Source organism: Haliotis rubra, unplaced genomic scaffold (genome assembly GCF_003918875.1).
Source record: "Haliotis rubra isolate DU_JTF1 unplaced genomic scaffold, ASM391887v1 Scf35, whole genome shotgun sequence".
Taxonomy (NCBI): Eukaryota; Metazoa; Mollusca; class Gastropoda; order Lepetellida; family Haliotidae; genus Haliotis; species Haliotis rubra.
Window position 1 is genome coordinate 2,244,238 of NW_025767024.1, and position 17,788 is coordinate 2,262,025.

The 17,788-nt window shown below is 42.1% G+C and overlaps 1 protein-coding gene across 1 annotated transcript; it reads left to right on the forward strand.

The window, feature by feature from the left end:
* The first annotated feature begins 14,459 nt into the window (after positions 1-14,459).
* LOC124284974 (suprabasin-like) lies at positions 14,460-17,191 on the forward strand. Its single transcript, XM_046721103.1, has 9 exons — positions 14,460-14,805; positions 14,935-14,988; positions 15,151-15,258; positions 15,421-15,507; positions 15,744-15,884; positions 15,961-16,068; positions 16,233-16,265; positions 16,588-16,620; positions 16,968-17,191. The coding sequence occupies exons 1-9, from the start codon at positions 14,460-14,462 to the stop codon at positions 17,189-17,191; spliced, it is 1,134 nt and encodes a 377-aa protein (XP_046577059.1).
* The last annotated feature ends 597 nt before the right edge of the window (positions 17,192-17,788 follow it).

The following is a 17,788-nucleotide window of genomic DNA, read 5'->3' on the forward strand; positions in this document are numbered from 1 at the left end:
CTGAAAAACAATTTTATAAAAACCTCTCACTTTAATATAGATGATATATACATGTTATGATAACATAGCACTTTTCGATTATGCAGTCATAAATACACCGAACCTGACATACCAACTGAGCTAGACTCCTTGGTTCCTGGATATGTTGAAGAATCCTACCCTCCATTCGACTGAGTGCATAAACTACCCCAAAGATATGTAATCTAGACAAATTCTATCATTTTCTTGCTTTTTGACACGGCAAGTAAAGTATGGATATTTGACGCATTTTCTATTGGTCCGAAGCGACAAGACCGCTTTGAAGTTTGCGATAACGTACCTGCGGCGTTGCCTTTGAACTGTCAAGGTGTGCTAGTACCTGGGAGACAAATTGCCATTTTGGAATCCAGGCATGGATAACACTGTTTGATTTCGATCAACTATTAGGCGGTGGGCTGCTTGGTGATTATTCTGATTGGCTTGGGAAGAGATAGGGTTCAACTGGTGGGATATGGGTGGTTGTTACATGCGGAGATATACGTGTTTGTCTGGAGGATAGGACAACCCGACAGGACGTGTTTGCACCTGCGAAACGGCGGTTGCGACGTTTGTGCCGGAAGTGCGAGTATATCACGAAATCTCGTTAATCCGAACCGTGATTAGCAAGCGACCCTTTGCGGAACTGGTGCAGAGGGCAATGACTTTGACCGTTGTCGTTCTTTCTGAAATTTGTTATTCGGTATTCTAGTAATAACGGTATTGTCGAATTAAGTTTCTCCTGTACCCAATATCACTGAACAGTTCAGCTGAAATTTTGATTTCATACTTGTAAGAAGCTATCACAAATTAAATCAATATTTTTACGGATTATTTATTGAAAACGTTTGATTTGTGATGATGTCATATTTTGGATGAAAATTTTGTAAGTTAGAAACATAACAATCTTCTACTTTTTTGCATGCATCTTGTACATATTGAGACAGTATGTATAAAGTTAACGAAATTTGTTAAACGCCGCAAACAGATATGTTCCAATTATGGTATCTATTAGTTCTGGATCCTGGGTAAGGAAACGAATGGTTTATAGTATGATAACCTATCTACGCCGTCGGACACCATCACCAAGGTCGTACACTGTGACCACTGATAATCTCTTCAGTTTCCTCTTGGCGTCGTTGGTGGTGTCGTTGGTGTTGGTATCGCTGTCGATGACGTTGAACCTGCGTGGAGGATGATAGTAAAGTTTGTCTGAACATCACTCACATTTAGTCATCTGTTCAACAAACATGAATTCTATTCTCTTGAAACATTTTTTGCTATCCACATTTTCATATTAAAACCTTTCTAGCTTTTACTGTGCAATATTAATATTCTCCCGATGCGATGAAATTTAAAGTCATGAGCGTTTATACATTTGTGCATTTTCATCAAACCATTTTAAGAAATAACGCAAAAATAATCAATTCTATGTCACTTTTATTCATCTAATGGAGTGAATAATCCATTATGCTACATCAAACACGAACCACTACGAACAGTCTTCAGTACCATTCCGTGATTCCGATGGTACCATCTCCATCAATGTTTATTACCATTCCAGAGACACTCATCAGAACCACCAAATGAAAAGGCGCTGATATAGTCATCATATAAGAATGGTTTCTGTTGGAATAATCGATATCAGACTAGACAAAAGAAGGATACTCTGCAATATTCTTGGCTGGGGGGCACAAAAGATTTCACACATCACCGATGGGTTGTTTAATCATAAAGAAAATGTGATGCTCGATGTTAGATCGTGGCAAGGTTTCCTCACCAAAGTCAACCGTTCTGACATTTCAAGACAGACACTTGTTTTCATTCTCGATTCTGCAAGGACGAAATTGACACTTCGCCGGTTCGCATTACATGTAAAAATCATATATCGGCAAGTTTATCATTTGGGTTTTATTACAAAGATTGTTTTTAATTCTTGGAATGTAAGAAACCGTATCTTCTATGTTTGTAGGAACCAGGTACACAAGATATTTGCTGACATGTTATCGATCTTACATCTATATCTTCTGTTTGAAAATGGAACTTCTTTACACGTCAATACAATGCTATATTTACTTGAAGGGCAATAGGCAGCAAAGGTACACTTCATCCAATTCGAAAAGGTAATAAGAATCATCACTGCGTTTCAATCATAAATCTTCTTAATGATCATTTTTAATCAAGCCGATCAAGTCCTGTTTCCAATGACGAGAGCCGTTTTCCTATTTGTTTGTTTTCGTAAGTATCACATTATATCGGGTTACTAACAGCCGAGAATCCGAAAGCTAATATCCGCGCTGATGTTTAATCTTTGTGTGACAATTATACCTAGTTTACCGTTATAACAATGTTGTTTGTTGTCAATAACTTTCTTGTCACTGAAGCCGAACATGATTGGAAATTATAGGAAGGAAATGTGTTGTTTTTACTCAAATTACGCTTCATAAAGCCACACGCGATGCTCTCACGATCTCAAGTACTAGTACATATTGTCTACATCATTAGAAACCCTCCAACAACTCTGTTCCTCTCAACATTGGTACAATAAGGACTTGCAGACAAGTTATTTTAAACAGATCTGGCCGAAAACAATTTATTTATTTATTTATTTATTTATTTATTTATTTATTTATTTATTTATTTATTTATTTATTTATTTATTTATTTATTTATTTATTTATTTATTTATTTATTTATTTATTTATTTATTTATTTATATATTTCCATGCTTGAGTGTTAGCTATATAGCCCTTGCTGCACGTAAGGCACATAACACCCAAAAAGCAATGCTTATAATATACATTAAAATTTACTGAATTTGATCAAATGATGACATGTCATTACATACTAATATGCTCTCAACTTCATCAGCAGAATCGACAAGTAAGTGAATAATATGATCTTGAAAACCGTACCTAACCTGCATCAAACGTATTTTCCTCATTACTTACTACTCATTACTTATTACTCATAACTCATAATCTAAGGAAAGCTAACAATATATGAATGAACAAGTTCTTTTTACAGCAAGAACGACGTTTCGGAACTACTCTTCCTTAATGCTCCAACTTCTAAATGCCTCTCAAAGACTTTCATAATAACCTTCCTTTTTGGAATGGATGTACATCAGTGTGAATTTCATTCTCATCTCCTTTGGGCGTATACAACCCAAGCTGCATTTTAGGTGCACGTTAGCCGTCACATCTCGTCATCTCATTCTGCCGGGTACCCTTTCATTGCTGAGTGAATAATTGCAACATTCATACAAAGATGCTTGCCTAAGGACACGCCACATGCGTTTCAGTGTTGGAAGGACAGAACCATTACAAACTCTCAGGAACAAAGTTTGAATATCCGCGGTCACACTTTCCGGTGTTCTCCGCGACCAGGGTCCCTTAACGCCATCTGACGTTTGACGCCATCTGACGTTGGTTTGTGCGTTGTCCACATGTTCACACACCACTAGTAGATCCGTGAAGATCCTGGTTATAATTGGTCTTCAGCAACAGATGCGTGCTGCAAGAAGCGACTAAAGGGATCGGGTGGACAAGCTCGCTGACTTAGTTGTCATTGAACAATAAAATCGATCCTCATGATGTTGATCATTGGATTGTCTGATCCACACTCGATTATTTACAGAGCGCTGCAATGGAGCTGGAATATTAAACACCTAAGAAAAATATAAAAACCCACTAGCCTGCATATTGTTAGGAACTGTTAGAAACATTAAGTGCCTTTCATATAAGGGCCATGTACATTTTGTGCAAACTCTTACGGATATTGGAATTGTGTTACTGATTTGAACTTCATTCACTTCTGTAGATCCAGTACAGTCGTTTATGGTCGCTGAGAAGACACCAACCCTGCGTCTCACTCGACCACCTTCTTCCATCTTGTACATAGTTTTATTGCATGTTCTATTTTTATCGGAGGCGGTTGGGTAACCTAATGGTTAAAGCGTACTCTCGTCGCGCTAAAGACACAGATTCGATTAACCATAGGGGCGGTGGGGTAGCCTAGTGGTTAAGGCGTTCGCTCGTCACGTCCGAGACCCGGGTTCGATTCCCCACATGGGCACAATGTTTGAAGCTCATTTCTGGTGTCCCCCGCCGTGATATTGCTGGAATATTGCTAAAAGCGTCGTAAAACTAAACACCCTCACTCACTCACTCGATTCACCATATGGGTACAAAGTGTGAAACCCATTTCTGTTTCCCCCCTGAAGGGATATTGCTGGAATATTGCTAAAAGCGGCGTAAAAGGAAAGTCGCTCACTCACGCACTCTGTTTTGATCGGTTTAGTTGAATGCTTCTGGTGATGGTATCTTCTTTCCCGTTCTACAGGTGGATCATCTGGCATCCTCTTCTTGATGTTCGTCTTCCTGGGAAGGATTTGGCCTAGCTTTGAAAAACAATCTTTGAAGTTATCTGTTCATTTGAGGTGCGTGGTCCTACTGAGCAATGTGACCCTTGTGAAGTGAGTGAGTGAGTTGGGTTTAATGCTGTTTCGAACAGTATTCCAGTTATAATCGGTTTGTCGGCTCGACGTGAGATGTCGAAGTGATGTACTGTTCAATTTTGGTGGTTTTCACGAACGGAGATATGACGTCGGCGTACCTGGAGAAACACCTTATCTGCGTGATCGGGGATTGGAGCCCATTATCAAAGGTTTCTCTCGTACCAAAGGGCGGCATCTTTGTACAGGGAATTGCGGCACCTTAGACGAGAAACACCCTTTTTAAGTGATAACAGATGGGAATTCCACAATGCCGATGACCATGATACAACCCTCGACTCTTTGGAATACTATGCTTTAGCCTAACGGCTGATGGTAATCCATAACGTATTGGTCAATTGCTTACCTTTATCACAACCTATCATCATTAATGACCATATTTTGGGTTCGAATCCCAGATTTGCTCTTATGATGATAATCGGGCTATGCTCAAGATTCCTGATTCAGTCGTCATGGCTGCGGATCCAGAATTCGCTCTGATCATCCTCTGCAGTTTGTAAGTGTGACACAGAATATTAGTTTTTGGTCAGTTCGAAATGCTTCTGAGAATGCCAATGATGCGGCATCAGTGAAAGTTTGGCAATCACGAAAATCATGACGTCACCAGTCTGGTCTCCCAAATACGTGCCTTGGGCCCCAAAATGGACAACCGGAATTCCACTGAACTCGAAAACATGCAAATTCGTGAGACCTGCTCGAAGGTTTGCCAAACCTGTAGACTTCCACAACCCTCGTCACTGAACCATATTTAAGTATTATACTCACCCAAGGCCTGTAATTGACAAAACACCAAATACGGGGTTAACCGCAAACTATTCGCTCAGCAAAATACACGATGTACCATAAAATTGATTTTAACATCATTGCCACACATAAAAGATGGAGACAGGTTCAAAACAGAGCTATCATTAGAACGTTATTAAGAAAACTTCTTCTGGCTCTAATTTCAGCTCTCTTTTTTCAAATAATTCAGACAATGCTCTTCATTTGAATGCCGGAAGAGCCCATGATGGGAAATGTAACGCCACTTTGTCTTGGTTTCACGGTGGCTCTACACATTCAGGCATAATGTTACAAGAACGGAAAGTCAAAGATCGCTCCGGAGTGCCAATACTGGTGTCCAGTGATGTTATCCTGACATTTAAGCAGTTGACTATTAATCTACGGCGTAGTTAGATTTGCCCTCTCGCCCATCATTAGCGCTATAGAGTCAGACGGAAGACATCAAGAGATGAGAGAAAAACTACATCCGATCTCACATCCCTGGCTTTTTTCGTCAACGCTAAAGATTTAAATGTCAAAACTCATATATCTCATTAAACAAACTGATTTCTTTAGAAGCGGAGTCAAAAAATCAAATGTCACATTACGCGTATGACTTATCGCATGTTATCATCTATATAAATAGTTTACATGAATATAAAACGAGAACTTATAACGGTGTTTGTTTCTGGACAATGTGTAATGACCTGTGAAGAATTGTCGTTAGAAGACACCGAGTAAACTGATACATAATCACTGACATCCTCGTGTCTGGAAGCGGCACGTACGTCCTAGGGACAGAGCTATTCCTACGAGGCGTTTTATGCATGAATCTGATAGTCATTTTACATTATATTTTGTTTGTTTGTTGTTTAACACCACACTCTGCAATATTCCAATTATCTGGCGGCGGCCTGGACCAGGCAATCCAGTGATCAGCAGCATGTGTATCGATTTACGCAATTGGGATACGATGACATGTTTCAACCAAGTCAGCGAGCCTAATCTCCCGATCCCGTTAGTCGCCGCTTACGACAAGCATCGGTTGCTGAAGACCAATCTACTGGATCTTCACGGGTCTTGGAAAAAGGGTGGATGCGGACACATTTATTGGCGGTATATGGGATAGCATATTCTGAGAATCAAACGTTTCAAATTCAACGCCAGATAATGATTATTCGTGTTTATCTGCCCAAACAGATGCCATAATGCCTGAAATAAGGATGACAATTATCATGGTTCGCTAAATATCAGTGATGACATCACATGTGTTCGCTAAAGGTAAGCATGTCCTGCTCTACTGATACCAACAGCACTTTAAACCATTTGAGTACAAACGCACATGCTTGTTTGAAGACGAGAAAAGAAGTACTGCTTGCAGTGTGACGGGATTCTGTTGGCTAGGCTTTCCAGCGATGGACTGTACAACCCAATGACACGACAGCGTACGTCCTCTTTCACGTACTCTAACACCATACGCACCGTTGTACAATACCCACTCTTAAAATGTTATCGGCGGTGGTCTTAACGTTAGCTCCTGGTTCGAATCCCAAAATGAGGACCATTTTTGCCTGGTATTAATTCAAGCTTACCGTGCTATTCCCTAGCCGATGTCAAACTTTTCTATCATGAAATTATCTTTGTCACAGACTTTTATATAGCACTGGTGGACATCGGTGCACACCAATATTCCAACAAGGGTAAATAAGACAGTAACAGGCAAATACTGAGCGTGGACTATAACCTCGGTAAAAGATGGCAATAGGCACTTTGAACAAATTCGTCATGTTCTGAGTATTGCTGTCGTACCAGATACAGCATGTATCTCATCTGGTCACTGTAATCAAAGGATGAGAACTTCCATGCCACGAGCATGACCACCAGACGTATGAGGCTGGTCTTTCTTCTCGATGTCCAGCGAATCGTACTGACACTGTGACGTTGGGAGGTTGATATGTTATGACATCAACATCATGAGCTTTGATATCAGCATCAGTACTCGTCAGTTCTGTTCACAGATGAAGGCAGATTGAATACTTATGTCCTTTGGTCGTAGGCGTTTTTACCGACGGCGCCAAGAATGTTTTGAGGACGCTCCTGCAGTTACAGTCCTCTTTACAAATCTCGGGTGACGTTACAACTACAACAGGTCGCGGTTAGCAGTTATGGACCTTCACTAATCTGAACATAAAGACTGTTCTGGGTTTCATCTTCTCTTTATTGTTTGGTACATCGTTTAAGGGCTTGTTCTGGCCCCATCATCAGGTAGAACTAAAGAACTAACTGTTAACTCTGCCCGTGACGTCACAATGCTTTCAATAAGCTATCAGGATATACAGTAAGCACATTTAGGTAAAGGAATTCCATCAGGGAACCGTCGAGTATTCAGTAACCCTACAACCTTGGAGTTGAAGACGGGATGACTACAAGCTTATAGAGTTGAGACAATATATATGAGTGGAATGGGGTGCATGTCCTATAACAGATCTGACGTCAATAAAGTGACCAAATATCAAGAGTGACAAGGATGCGACCCGACTCAAGACACAAAGCACTGAGTCTCTAAAACAGCTAAAACAGCTAGTCTCTGATATGAACATATTTTACAGAAAGAAAGGTGTTCAATTTACAATAAAACACAGAAAAAGGAATCCAGAGACTTTCTTTATTCCTGAAACTGTGGTAATCTAGATTTGCCACACATTAGACTTGCATGGTCCACATTGGGCATATTTGTTTTAGGTTCTGAATGACAGACTAATAAAACATCAATGCCAGACGAAAATCACTCTCGATTATGTACCGAAACAGATTCCATTGGGACCAAAAGGCCAATAAGCGGTGAAATATATAAAAATGAATATGGGATGACACAGGGTGTTACATGCACAGATGCAGGATATCACTTTTAGTTTGTTAGGTATCTGGAATTGAACTACAGAACACAAAGATTTCAAGACAACCCTGCCTGCAGTTCTTATGGAACACATTTTGCTGCCTAGTATCAAAAAGCGACCCAACAACAATAAGTGTAACTGGTATATCCTCCTTTGTAAGCACGTTGAAGGTGATGTCAAGTTTTGGTAACGTCGATTTACCCAGGACTAAGAGGTAACGTGAGAACTGCACACGAATTGACATATATTGGGACGTTTATAAGGCATTTGGCCTCTACAGAGTTGCCAGAAGGCAGAGATTGACCGTCGTTCGGAGGAAGGCGTCTGGCTGGAGAACACTGCCCATAAATGTCGCTTACTCACATCCAAATATGACAAGACAGGTGACTATATCTTTCCTAGAGTTAACTTTCCCTTTATGGTTATAACTGTTCCAGCAACCCAAGCCTTTGTTGTCTACGTTTTACAAATTTGTAGGTACAATCGAGAATTCTGTCTTTGCGTCGATTTCAAGGAGAGTGGTACCGGTCTTGTCAAAAGTTCTACAATGCCGATCAAACAATGGAGAAAGTCTCTTTATCAAGGTTATCCTGTGAAACACCTGGTATAATTATCTGATAGTTATTCATGTACACACGCTTATAATATAGTCAGGATCGTTCAATAAAAGCTTCTGTTACAGATTTCTTATGATCATGGAAAGCCATTTGTCCGCTATAAGGAATAAAGGATACCTATCTGCATATCTCGCTGAAGGGCGGATGCCCCTGACGACCAAATAGATAAAGGGATTAAGATCCCTATCAGCCTAGAGTGAGTATTGAGTTGAGTTTTACGCCGATTTTAGCAATATTCTAGACTAGAGGATGTGTGAAGAGACAACAGTTCACTGATGCAAGCTGCTGTTGGTGATGCAGCAGATGCACCATAACATTGTCGGAATCGAACCCGGACCTTTCAGAAACAACTGAAGTAGTAACACAAATACTCTCCACTCACCACGCCCCTTCCGTTGCTGAAATATTGTCAAATAGAATTCATTCGCCAACTCGATGATTCGACAAAGTCGCATTCCTCTCATTGGTTCTGGAACAGGATGTCTTTTTTTCCCGACAGGGGTCGGCTGGATAGCTTGTATTAAAACATCTAAGATGTGTTTTTTCATATTTAATATAACTTCGGACAGATGAATTACATAACACTTTGATCTCAGATGAAGACAAGCGGGTGAACCCGATATCTCGGAAATGGGCCCAGAAGTCCTCTCGGGTCTCGTGAACAGACATCCGTGAAAGCCATGTTCAATCATTGAAACTGTCGTACAAACTGACGCAGTTGTAGAGACAACACTCAGGGCACAGTCATAACCGAAATTCGTGAACGATTTCAATGATTTCATTGGCATAGGATATAAAATGCATCGGTAGGGGATATGAAAACACATCATTAGCTCGACACAAACTGTTGGTGCCCTCCCCGGTTGTGGTGTCTGTTGAATCATGTCCTTAAAAAGCGAGTGAGTGAAAGTTGGTTTTCGCTGCGTCAATAGTTTTGCAGATTTTGGCTCCTGGTCCTTAAACAAGCGCGATAATGCCAACTGAGCAACGACCTTAAAACGTCAGCTGATTTGTTACTTATATATGATGCCGAATCGATGTACAAAATGTAGTAATTTGAAATGGTTACAGATGAAGATATTATACGATATTATACCTACAAACATTTTCCTAAATAATATCAGTCTAAAAGACACTTGTATCTGACATTCTGTTCAAAAGAATTAGAAACAATTGTCCATCTATTCTGTAATTGTTGTCATGTTAAAAAGATTTGGGAGAGTTTGACCAGATGGTTAATGACTGTAACTGAAGGCAACAACGACTTTACACCAGAAAACATTTTACTTGGATTTAAAGGGGAAAATAATAATTCTTTAAATGCAATATGTCTTGTTGTGAAACAGGTAATAATATATACACAAAAAAATCAAACAGCAAGTTCCAAATTTCAAACATGTAGTAGGTGAGATATCAAAATACTATGAAATTACAAAATATAATGCTTACTCTACATGCAGTAACAGCGAGTTCTTTACCTTGTGGTCATCCTTCCACAATGTATTTACTGAGCATATTAGGTCAGAAAACATATTGTAAGTGTATTCAATCATTATTACCACTATTGGATACCAAGAGATAAAGTATGCAAACATATTCAAAGATATCGATTTATTGTATGATGGTGATTTGTGAAAGTATATTGAGTATATGTATATTGTGAATGTATTATACATATATTGCACTGTGGAAATAAAGATGGTAAAAAACACCAAAAATATATATTAAGTGTTATGATTTACTGCTTTACGCCACACTGAGAAATGTTCGATGCTGGACCAGTCAAACTAGTGGTGGTGTGATCAATGGACTACAAAGAACGAAATCGTTATAATAACAATGACTGACTGACTGACTGAGTTTGGCTTTACACCGCTTTTAGCAATATTCCAGCAACATCACGGCGGGGGACACCAGAAATGGGTTTCACACGTTGTACCAATGTGGGGATTCGAACCCGGGTCTTCGGCGTGACGATCCAACGCTTTAACCACTAGACTACTCCCCACCGCCCCTATAATAACAATGAAGCAGCTTCCAATTACCAAAGCAATATGCATTTTAATGAATACATTGAAAGTGGTTCCAAGGCATCTGATTTGCTTCCAATGCGTTTGCGTTTATTCTCCCATACACATGAAACATAATTATCGGACTACTGTTTCCTGATTGGCTGATAACAGAATGGGCGGGGCGTGTGTTGTATTATTGCGCTGAACAAACGGTGATGTCTTGTTTTAATAAAGTAATTGTGTTAATCTTGAAATGTTATTTACCCGCAGATGGGTTTTCACTTGTATACCTCGATAAACGCATGAAAATTATAATTTTTAAACTTTCTTTAAATAATCGTTCTTAATGGCGAGTGTCCAGAATAAAGGGGTCCTGTCTTAGGGGATTTCCCCGCTTTCTTATGAACACATAAGTAAACCTGATGTAAGATTGCCACGTTCTGCAAAGTCATTCGTTCGATCGAGTACAGATCGAGTTGACACACAAACATCTAGTCTGTTTCATAGTTCCTGAACCACATTATTTTCCGTACTGCTAGCCCTCCCTGCAATGCTGAAGCCCTAAATGAAGCAAGTCTAGATTCCCTAAGGTGAATCTCTTGTCTCCCAGGGACTACTTTTCAATATAAATGGGATAATTTGTTGTTATAAAATTATACATAATCAGAGACTAAGCGTTAGTCTAGCAAACATCCAGCATCGTAAAACCGTGAGATCTGCATCCCTTCTTGCAATGTCCTTACGTTTCCTTGAGACGAACAGCTGTAATTCATTATATCCTTATAAACTATGAATGATTCTGCTCTGACTGAATCTTTGTGTGAACTTTGGCCTAATAATTACCCTCGTCTCGCGCTACTGACCGCCGGTATGGTCTAGTGCATAGCGCGTCTGCCTGTCGGTAGTTTGGTTCCCCGGTGGCGTCACACCAGTAGACGTTAAAAGAATGTACTTGTTGTTGCTTTGCCTCTTGCACTGGGCTAAAACAGGGTCATGTCGTCTCGAAGTCAGAATGCTATGTATGGGTGGGATATGCATGTTAAAACTGCATAATATCACAATTGACAAGCTCTATACCAGCATACTGGGCGGTGTTGTGGCTTAGTGGTTAAAGGTTTCGCTCGTCACGCAGAACAATTCCCCACATGGGTACAATGTGTGAAGCACATTTTTGGGGGGATATTGCTGGAATATTGCTCAAAGCGGCGAAAATCATACTCACTCACTCACTCACTCACTCACTCACTCACTCACTCACTCTCACTCACTCACTCACTCACTCTACGAACATATTCCAAATAGTAGTAATGTTGACTGCAGCGTTAAACGCCATTTCTCCTAAACTCACCTCAAACGAACTAGTTCTATATGGTATAATACCATGTAGTTTCGAAACTGTAAAACAGGTGAAAGTGATGCGTTTTGAGGTCTGTAACAGACAAGCTCACAGAAAGATGACTCACAACTAACACAATGACTTACTAACGAGAATCAATCTGAATGTTATGACTCAAGCAGTTAGTTTTTCTGAAACTGAAATAGTCAGGTTAGTTCTTCAAATCTGCGAGCTCTTTGAAACCTAACCTAGCAACAACTAGGGTTGATGTCAAGCACCGTATTGGCTTATGTGTACATACTCTCAGATACGCTTTGATACTCTGTTGACATTGTGGGGAAAATGTCAACAGTATTTTTCTGATGCATGTCATACACAAGAGGAATAGTCAAACACTATTTCGTGATATATTAAAACAATAGATCCAACAAAAGAGGAAGGCCACGTGGTGGGTTTGATCTACAGTTGCAATGACGTTGCTAATTATCCACACATAGCAATTATTGCCAACGATTACTCGCTTTAAGCACCACTTTATTGCTCTTGTATTGTACTAGGGATTTTAATTCTTAACTTCAAAGGCAGGTACCCACATGGTCCTGGGATTGCTCCTGTCAACAGCGTCTTCAGATTACCCGTCTCGATGTGAGAACAGGTAAATCTGGCGACAACTCTTTCCCTATACGCCACGACCGTTGCTAACATATGAAACTTTGACTTCGTCATAAATTTTTTCCTGCATCTGATGTTTCGTTTCATGTGACACTCCATGGCTTGTATTTCGTCAAATTACCGTTAATAGGTCACAGAACCCGTAGACAAACAATGGCCGATTACTCACAGAGACCTTATACATAATACATCTTTTGGTCAAGTCTTATAAAGGCTCACGCGAAGGAAACTTCGGCTCTTTGATTTTTTTAAGCCAACGACGCTTGGCAGTAATTTACAGGCTCGTCGTGTGATGGTCCGTTTCTCTTGAATGACCAGCCAGAAGAGCCGATGGTCAGCTGACTACTAATTGCCCACTCATATGTCTGTGATTGTTGTGATGGTCACTCAAGCGGTCTTGCATGGGTCATTTCCATTTGGGACACAAAACTCTCGCTGACTTAGCGGATATCGGTTTTACATCGGCGTTGCATAACAACTGTGGACAGATGGTTGCACTACAAAAGCAAAGTAACAACTTGAGTTTTATTGCCGTTCGCGAACAATATGGCGCTCGCTATCCGTGGTCGCCATCTTGGAACGCTGAGCCAATGATGAGCACGTGTGTCGATCGTAATAGTCACATGGGGGCGGAAGGACGCTGGGAGGGGATAAGGGTGGGGTGGGTAAAGGGGGTCTTGTGTGGCGAGTGTCAGTATCTTAGTACGGCTATTTTGATGATAGGGCTCGAGACATTGCCAGAACGTAAACGTGTCACTGCCCCGACAGCTGTAGTATGACGTCTTCGTGTTTACCGAAAAGTCACAATTGACTTCTTTTGTTGGGCTGTCAGGAGATGTTTACTCAACTTCTGTGTACGCCACAGCTGACAGACATGGCAACTAGGTTCAACACAGTGAACAGCGCTGGTGTTTGCATGAAGACATGTTTGAAACAGTTCTCAACAGCTTGATATGTTGGACTAACGATTTTTCAATAATGACAATACTGACCATTATGGTGTTGACATGAGTAATGGATACTGCAAATATGTTTGCAATACATGCCATTAATAATATTATAAGACAACAATAACATATTTTAAATGATACTGATGATTTAAAGGGAAAATGTCTTCGTGAATAGAATTTGAGTCCAGATAGACAAGATTTTGTGATTTGTATGGCAAAACAGTTCTTGTGCTCAACAAGAAAAATAGGAATTGAAATTCAAAGTACCTTACTATTTCTATCAGTTTCTTGCGACAGGGGGCGGTGGGGTAGCCTTGTGGTTAAAGCGTTGGCTCGTCACGCCGAAGACCCGGGTTCGAATCCCCACATGGGCACAATGTGTGAAGCCCATTTCTGGTGTCCCCCGCCGTGATGTTGCTGGAATATTGCTAAAAGCAGCGTAAAACCAAACAGTGTTGTGCAGCGTTCTGTCGTCATCAGAATAGGACAGGATGAGAGTATAGACTGCGAGAGGTGAAATTGGGATGGGAGGTGAGTTTGAGATGAGAGTATGGTTGCTTCAGGTGAGATTGGGATGAGAGTACATGCTGCTGGAGGTGAGAGTATGGCTGCTTCAGGTGAGATTGGGATGAGAGTACATGCTGTTGGAGGTGAGAGTATGGCTGCTTCAGGTGAGATTGGGATGAGAGTACATGCTGCTGGACGTGAGAGTATGGTTGCTTCAGGTGTGATTGGGATGAGAGTACATGCTGTTGGAGGTGAGAGTATGGTTGCTTCAGGTGAGATTGGGATGAGAGTACATGCTGTTGGAGATGAGAGTATGGCTGCTTCAGGTGAGATTGGGATGAGAGTACATGCTGTTGGAGGTGAGAGTATGGTTGATACAGGTGAGATTGGGATGAGAGTACATGCTGTTGGAGGTGAGAGTATGGTTGCTTCAGGTGAGATTGAAATGAGAGTACATGTTGTTGGAGGTGAGAGTATGGTTGCTTCAGGTGAGATTGGGATGAGAGTACATGCTGTTGGAGGTGAGAGTATGGTTGATACAGGTGAGATTAGGGTGAGAGTACATGCTGTTGGAGGTGAGAGTATGGTTGCTTCAGGTGAGATTGGGATGAGAGTACATGCTGCTGGAGGTGAGAGTATGGTTGCTTCAGGTGAGATTGGGATGGGAGTACATGCTGCTGGAGGTGAGAGTATGGTTGATACAGGTGAGATTGGGATGAGAGTACATGCTGTTGGAGGTGAGAGTATGGCTGCTTCAGGTGAGATTGGGATGAGAGTACATGCTGCTGGAGGTGAGAGTATGGCTGCTTCAGGTGAGATTGGGATGAGAGTACATGCTGCTGGAGGTGAGAGTATGGTTGCTTCAGGTGAGATTGGGATGAGAGTACATGCTGTTGGAGGTGATAGTATGGTTGCTTCAGGTGAGATTGGGATGAGAGTACATGCTGTTGGAGGTGATAGTATGGCTGCTTCAGGTGAGATTGGGATGAGAGTACATGCTGTTGGAGGTGAGAGTATGGCTGCTTCAGGTGAGATTGGGATGAGAGTACATGCTGTTGGAGATGAGAGTATGGCTGCTTCAGGTGAGATTGGGATGAGAGTACATGCTGTTGGAGGTGAGAGTATGGTTGCTTCAGGTGAGATTGGGATGAGAGTACATGCTGTTGGAGGTGAGAGTATGGTTGCTTCAGGTAAGATTGAAATGAGAGTACATGCTGCTGGAGGTGAGAGTATGGTTGGGTGAGATTGGGGTGAGAGATGATACATGCTGTTGGAGGTGTGAGCATGGCTGCTTCCAGGTGAGATTGGGATGAGAGTACATGCTGTTGGAGGTGAGAGTATGGTTGCTTCAGGTGAGATTGGGATGAGAGTACATGCTGCTGGAGGTGAGAGTATGGCTGCTTCAGGTGAGATTGGGATGAGAGTACATGCTGCTGGAGGTGAGAGGCTGCTTCTTCAGGTGAGATTGGGATGAGAGTACATGCTGCTGGAGGTGAGAGCATGGCTGCTTCAGGTGAGATTGGGATGAGAGTACATGCTGCTGGAGGTGAGAGCATGGCTGCTTCAGGTGAGATTGGGATGAGAGTACATGCTGTTGGAGGTGAGAGTATGGTTGCTTCCAGGTGAGATTGGGATGAGAGTACATGCTGTTGGAGGTGAGAGTATGGCTGCTTCAGGTGAGATTGGGATGAGAGTACATGCTGTTGGAGGTGAGAGCATGGCTGCTTCAGGTGAGATTGGGATGAGAGTACATGCTGTTGGAGATGAGAGTATGGCTGCTTCAGGTGAGATTGGGATGAGAGTACATGCTGTTGGAGGTGAGAGTATGGCTGCTTCAGGTGAGATTGGGATGAGAGTACATGCTGTTGGAGGTGAGAGTATGGTTGCTTCAGGTGAGAGATTGGGATGAGAGTACATGCTGTTGGAGGTGAGAGTATGGTTGCTTCAGGTGAGATTGGGATGAGAGTACATGCTGCTGGAGGTGAGAGTATGGCTGCTTCCAGGTGAGATTGGGATGAGAGTACATGCTGTTGGAGGTGAAATTATATGGCTGCTTCATGGGGATGAGAGTACATGCTTCCAGGTGAGAGATTGGGATGAGAGTACATGCTGCTGGAGGTGAGAGTATGGCTGCTTCCAGGTGAGATTGGGATGAGAGTACATGCTGCTGGAGGTGAGAGTATGGCTGCTTCAGGTGAGATTGGGATGAGAGTACATGCTGCTGGAGGTGAGAGTATGGTTGCTTCCAGGTGAGATTGGGATGAGAGTACATGCTGTTGGAGGTGAGAGTATGGTTGCTTCAGGTGAGATTGGGATGAGAGTACATGCTGTTGGAGGTGAGAGTATGGCTGCTTCCAGGTGAGATTGGGATGAGAGTACATGCTGTTGGAGGTGAGAGTATGGCTGCTTCAGGTGAGATTGGGATGAGAGTACATGCTGTTGGAGGTGAGAGTATGGCTGCTTCAGGTGAGATTGGGATGAGAGTACATGCTGTTGGAGGTGATAGTATGGCTGCTTCCAGGTGAGATTGGGATGAGAGTACATGCTGTTGGAGGTGAGAGTATGGTTGCTTCAGGTGAGATTGGGATGAGAGTACATGCTGCTGGAGGTGAGAGTATGGCTGCTTCAGGTGAGATTGGGATGAGAGTACATGCTGCTGGAGGTGAGATGATGGCTGCTTCAGGTGAGATTAGGATGAAAGTACATGCTGTTGGAGGTGATAGTATGGCTGCTTCAGGTGAGATTGGGATGAAAGTACATGCTGTTGGAGGTAAGAGTATGGCTGCTTCAGGTGAGGTTGGGATGAAAGTACATGCTGTTGGAGGTGAGAGTATGGCTGCTTCAGGTGAGATTGGGATGAGAGTACATGCTGCTGGAGGTGAGATGATGGATGAGAGCACCTGCTGACACAGGTGAGGTGAGCATTGGAGGAGCATGGCCGCTTCCAGGTGAGATTGGGATGATGAGTACATGCTGCTGGAGGAGATGGGTGAGATGATGGCTGCTCAGGTGAGATTAGGATGAAAGTACATGCTGTTGGAGGTGATAGTATGGCTGCTTCAGGTGAGATTGGGATGAAAGTACATGCTGCTGGAGGTGAGAGTATGGCTGCTTCAGGTGAGGTTGGGATGAGAAAGTACATGCTGTTGGAGGTGAGAGTATGGCTGCTTCAGGTGAGATTGGGATGAGAGTACATGCTGTTGGAGGTGAGAGTATGGCTGCTTCAGGTGAGATTGGGATGAGAGTACATGCTGTTGGAGGTGATAGTACGGGTTGCTTCAGGTGAGATTGGGATGATAGTATAGAAGGCGGGGATATTTTGTAAAGTATGGAAAGCTGAAGGCGAGATTGGGATGAGAATGTAGGCTGCTATAAGTGAGATTGGGATGATAGTACGGGTTGCTGGAAGTGAGTTGAGGTGAAACGGGGTTTAACGTCGTACTTAAGAATATTTTGCTCATATGACGACGTGCATGCGTGTGTATGTGTGGCTGCTTGTACTAG